Genomic DNA, 4,714 nt, shown 5'->3' on the forward strand with positions numbered 1-4,714 from the left:
CAGTGTGGACGTAGCTCAAACCTTGGGGTGAACCACGATATATCTTGTGTTATTTACATTTCATGCAGATTCACGGTCGGATTTACGTTGTTCCAAGACCATCCGGTTTTGTGCATCAACACTAAACAAGCCCGTCTTTCGTAGTATCTAACAACATTTTCTACCCGCATTACTGACTAAGGAATGAAAATTATGCAATTTTTGGTCTTCGCCGTGGATCCCAGATACGTCTTTGCCGTGGATCACAGAAAGTGTGCAATTTTTGGTCTTTACCCTCATTTTCTACACGCATTTTGACCAAGGTTGCATCAAGTCAACCTAAATCACCTACCAATATCTCAACATTATTATTATTATTATTATTATTATTTCATTTTGACCAAGGTTACATCAAGTCAACCTAAATCACCTTCCAATATCTCAACATTATTATTATTATTATTATTTTTTGGTGAACATATCTCAACATTATTAGTATACCGTAATTCGCTCTTATCTCTCTCTCTCTCTCTCTCTCTCTCTCTCTCTCTCTCTAAAATTTACAATGAATCAAAACCTTTGCATCTTCATTCTGATCTTCCTTCTGATCTTCCTTCTCTCATCAGAAACCCCAGCATTTGCAGTGGACTTTTACTACCAAAACTGCAGCGTCCCCACAACTTGTGGCCGCCAAAAAATCAGCCACCCGTTCTACATCCAAGGCAGGCAACAAGACTTCTGCGGCTACCCCGGTTTCCAGCTCTCCTGCCAGGGCGGCGCAGACGACGACGAAGAAGAAGCCTACCCACTTCTCCGGTTGTCTGGAAACGATTACATAATTCACAACATCAGTTACGAAAGCCAGACTCTTGTCGTCTCAAATGCTCTACTTTCGCACTACTTGGACAACTCTTCCTGCACTAATCTCTCACTGATCCATAATTTAACCCTCCCTAATGAACAGTTTGAGCTGGGTCCAAACCAAGATCAGTTCTTTCTGCTCTACAACTGCAGCCCTTCGTTAGTCGATTATTTTCCAAAGTACAAGATTGGTTGTAATAACACTTCGGTTCTTGCTCTGCCTCGGCAGATATATCCGAAATTTGGAGGTCTTGTGGATGTTGAAAATTGTGGATCGAGTGAGGTGGCGGTGGCGCATGGTGGAGGGTATGGCAATGATGAGGCGGCGGGAATGAAGGAAGTGTTGGGAAGAGGGTTTGAGATGAAATGGATGGCTGGTGACTGCAGCCGCTGCCAGAGGAGTGGAGGGCTATGTGGGTTTAACTTCACCACCCACCTTTTTAGGTGCCTCTGCCCCAAAAGGACCCATTACGTGAGCTGCGAGAAGGAAAATGACGAAGGTTAACTCTCTCTCTTTGTTCACTCTTTTTCTCATTTTTTTTAACATGAACTATGAAATGTTAGATAATTACTACGCGGCATACATGATTTAGGCCAATTAATTAACGCAGTATGTTGCTTTGTTACACTCAAATTCAAATTCACCTCTACAGATTAGAGTACTTTAGAATATCGTTTAATTTTGATACAAAGATAATTTTGGTATGGGATAATTGTCCCACTTGCCCAACTCTCCTGTGCAAAAAGTTGAAAAATCTCATCCAGTCTAACTCCTACCATGAATTAGATTTCAAAGGAAAAAAGGGTGGCTGCTGGCTGGAAGTTGAATATAGTCACGTCTAATCAAATATTAAAGAGAAGATCGTCCGTGAAGTCAAATCTGAACCTCACAACGTCCTCACAACGTCACGATTTAAAAAATATCCTTCACGATTATTTGTGATAAAAACTATTTGAAACTTAGTCACATAATCTTATTGTTAGTGTGTGTAATTCTGTATTAATCTAGTTGTCCTAACCAAAATTTTAAATTTGGTTTTTGATTATGATATGAGATAATGATCATTGTGCAGGACCTGGAACTGGAAACTTAGTCGCTAAAGTCTCAATAGGTAATTATAACTTGCTTAGATTAGTTTTTCTAAGTTTATGTGTTGTAATAAGGTTTATAGCATGTCTGCAATGGCTACCATTCGATCGAATAAATCACCATATTCACCGTATATTTATCAGGTGCAGTTGCTGGTCTCATATTTCTAATCGTTATTGTTTGCTGCTTAAGAAGAAAGTTGTCATCATACAGATTTCTTTTCTTTCGGAAGAAGCAAAACCAGAATCGTCAAATTGTAGAGGCCTTTCTAAGGAGCTACGGGCCGCTTCAAGTCCGAAGGTATAGCTATTTGGAGGTCAAGAACATGACCAACTCCTTCAAAGAAAAATTAGGACGTGGAGGCTATGGTGCTGTTTACGAAGGAAAGTTAAAGGACGGCTGTCTTGTAGCAGTGAAGGTCTTGACCAAACTAACAGGAGATGGAGAAGAATTTATGAATGAAGTGGCAGCCATTAGTAGAACTTCCCATGTCAACGTCGTCACCTTGTTAGGCTTTTGTTTTGAGGGTTCCAAAAGAGCTCTCATCTATGAATTCATGCCTAATGGATCCCTAGAGAAATTCATATTTGATTCAAATACTCCCAATATAGGTCATGATCACTTGGGATGGGAAGCATTGGATCAAATTTCACTTGGCGTTGCTCGAGGTTTGGAGTATTTACATCGTGGTTGCAACACAAGAATTTTGCATTTCGACATCAAGCCTCACAACATTCTTCTCGATGAAAACTTCACGCCAAAAATCTCGGATTTTGGCCTTGCCAAAATATGCAACAAGAAAGAGAGTATTGTCTCGATGTTGGGCGCTAGAGGTACAGCAGGTTACATTGCTCCAGAAGTATTTTCTAGAAACTTTGGAAAGGTCTCACACAAGTCGGATGTGTACAGCTATGGAATGATGCTTTCGAATATGGTTGGGGGAAGTAGGAACACAGACGATGAAGCTGAAAATACAAGTGAAATATATTTTCCACATTGGATTTACCAACGTCTTGAATTGGACGAAGAGCTTGGTATGCAGAGTATTACGAACGAGGAAGATGAAGCAAGAGCAAGGAAGATGATGATAGTGAGCTTGTGGTGCATACAAACTGATCCTTCAAACCGGCCAGCGATGAAGGAAGTGATAGATATGTTGGAAGGGAGTGTTGATTCGTTGCAGATACCTCCCAAACCTTACTTGTCTTCTCCTCCAAAATCCCCAGCAGATTCTTCTACAGCATTGGTATCAATGAAGTAGAAACCTTGTATTTTACTTGAACAAATCTATGTTTTTCTGAGGCAATCTAAATAATGAAGCATGCGTTTCATGTTTGTTTTGTTTTTGTTTTTATTTTTTACTCTATATATGAATCAACACAGTAGGAGTGACCCTATTACTACCCCTCCTGCAATCATCTATAAATAAATATATTAGTAATGTGAAACATTTGCATTTGTGGGTCAGACCAGTTGACCAAGGCAGCGTGCCCGTTTCATCTCCCTGGTTTAATCATAGGCCCAAAAATTTGAAGCTGGGACGGTTGAACTAATCTTGGACCGATTTTGGTTGCTTGGAAGGCCACGAGAGCAAGTTGGGCCACGGGAGTGGGCTGCTCAGCAAGTGGCGCACATGGGTGCGAGGCTAGGGCTCGACTTGGCAACGTGTTGGGCTCGCGTTGGGTTTGGGCGACTCGGGCCGGTTAGGCTTGGGCCCTTGAAGGTTTAAGTGGCACAACTTGGGCTTGGGCTTGGCCTTGGTGACGTGGGTTTTGCCGAGGGTGGCCACCGTGGTGGTTGCCACACCGGTGCCTCGTAGGGGTGGTGCCACTCCACTCATCATTGTGTTGAGCCTTGTAGATCGACGTGGTCCTAATTCTTGAACGTTGGAATTTCCATTCATCGAGGTTTCCAAATCCCTTGCCATTGTACTTTTCTTCGAATAATTTTTAGAAATAAAAATTCTAAGAATAAGAGCATACAAAAAATCTACAAATGAACAAGAAAACAAAAAACCTTGGATGCGAAAGTCTTCTACTAGTGTGTGACTCAACTCTCAATGAAAACACCAATTTGTGGATGCAAATTTCTTCATTCTTGTTCTTAGACGAAAATGCCCCAGCAAAAACATTTAACACTTTAGGTTAAGGTCAAAAGCCTCATGTGCCCACAATGAATGGGGGGAGCTTTGGCCAAAGAACATCCGATGCCAAATTTAAAATTTTGGGGGAAAAGTGTTTAGAGAATTTGGAGAATTTTGTAAGGGGATTCAACTTAGGTTTTTTGAAGAAATAAGGTGGTATTTATAGGGTTGTGGCCGGCCCCTTTTGGAGAGGTGGGAACCGGCCACCTTTGGTGGTTTTTGGGTGTAATTGATTAGGAAATTAATATCTTGCAATCAATTAGGAAATTAATTAGAAAATTAATTAATTAATTTAGGTAATTAATCCTATTTTGAATGAATATTTGGAGGTTACCTTGTAGGGAGGATTTGATGAGGATGAATGAAATAAGTTTTGAATAAATACCTATTTGGATCACTTTTGACCTTGATTGAGTGGTAATTGTCCGTTGCTCACGCATATGAGTTCTGATGTGCCACGAGGGTAATCTTGTATTTTTACCAAAAAATCCACGTGTCGCCTCCATATTTTTCTTAATTATTTTAGGCTCCACAATGTCCAATCCAATCCTTTCTTAAATTTAATATTGAAGCCCTGTTTGGTATTTAGGATAAGATTGCATTGATAATTCTCTAATTTCAAGGTATTATTAGGGGAGAAA

The 4,714-nt window shown here is 40.4% G+C and overlaps 1 protein-coding gene across 1 annotated transcript; it reads left to right on the forward strand.

Moving 5' to 3' along the window:
- Nucleotides 1-461: 461 nt before the first annotated feature.
- On the forward strand, nt 462-3,265 carry LOC103414361 (LEAF RUST 10 DISEASE-RESISTANCE LOCUS RECEPTOR-LIKE PROTEIN KINASE-like 2.1). The gene is made up of 3 exons (XM_070810890.1): nt 462-1,340; nt 1,914-1,952; nt 2,074-3,265. The coding sequence occupies exons 1-3, from the start codon at nt 545-547 to the stop codon at nt 3,189-3,191; spliced, it is 1,953 nt and encodes a 650-aa protein (XP_070666991.1). The 5' UTR covers nt 462-544; the 3' UTR covers nt 3,192-3,265.
- The last annotated feature ends 1,449 nt before the right edge of the window (nt 3,266-4,714 follow it).

Source organism: Malus domestica, chromosome 13, assembly GCF_042453785.1.
Source record: "Malus domestica chromosome 13, GDT2T_hap1".
NCBI lineage: Eukaryota > Viridiplantae > Streptophyta > Magnoliopsida > Rosales > Rosaceae > Malus > Malus domestica.

Bases quoted from the DNA above. Each gene is read 5' to 3' on its own strand.
- LOC103414361 (XM_070810890.1), top strand. From the start codon at position 545: ATGAATCAAAACCTTTGCATCTTCATTCTGATCTTCCTTCTGATCTTC. The intron at 1,341-1,913 runs GTTAACTCTCTC...ATCATTGTGCAG, and splicing joins CGAGAAGGAAAATGACGAAG to GACCTGGAACTGGAAACTTA. The intron at 1,953-2,073 runs GTAATTATAACT...TATATTTATCAG, and splicing joins AGTCGCTAAAGTCTCAATAG to GTGCAGTTGCTGGTCTCATA.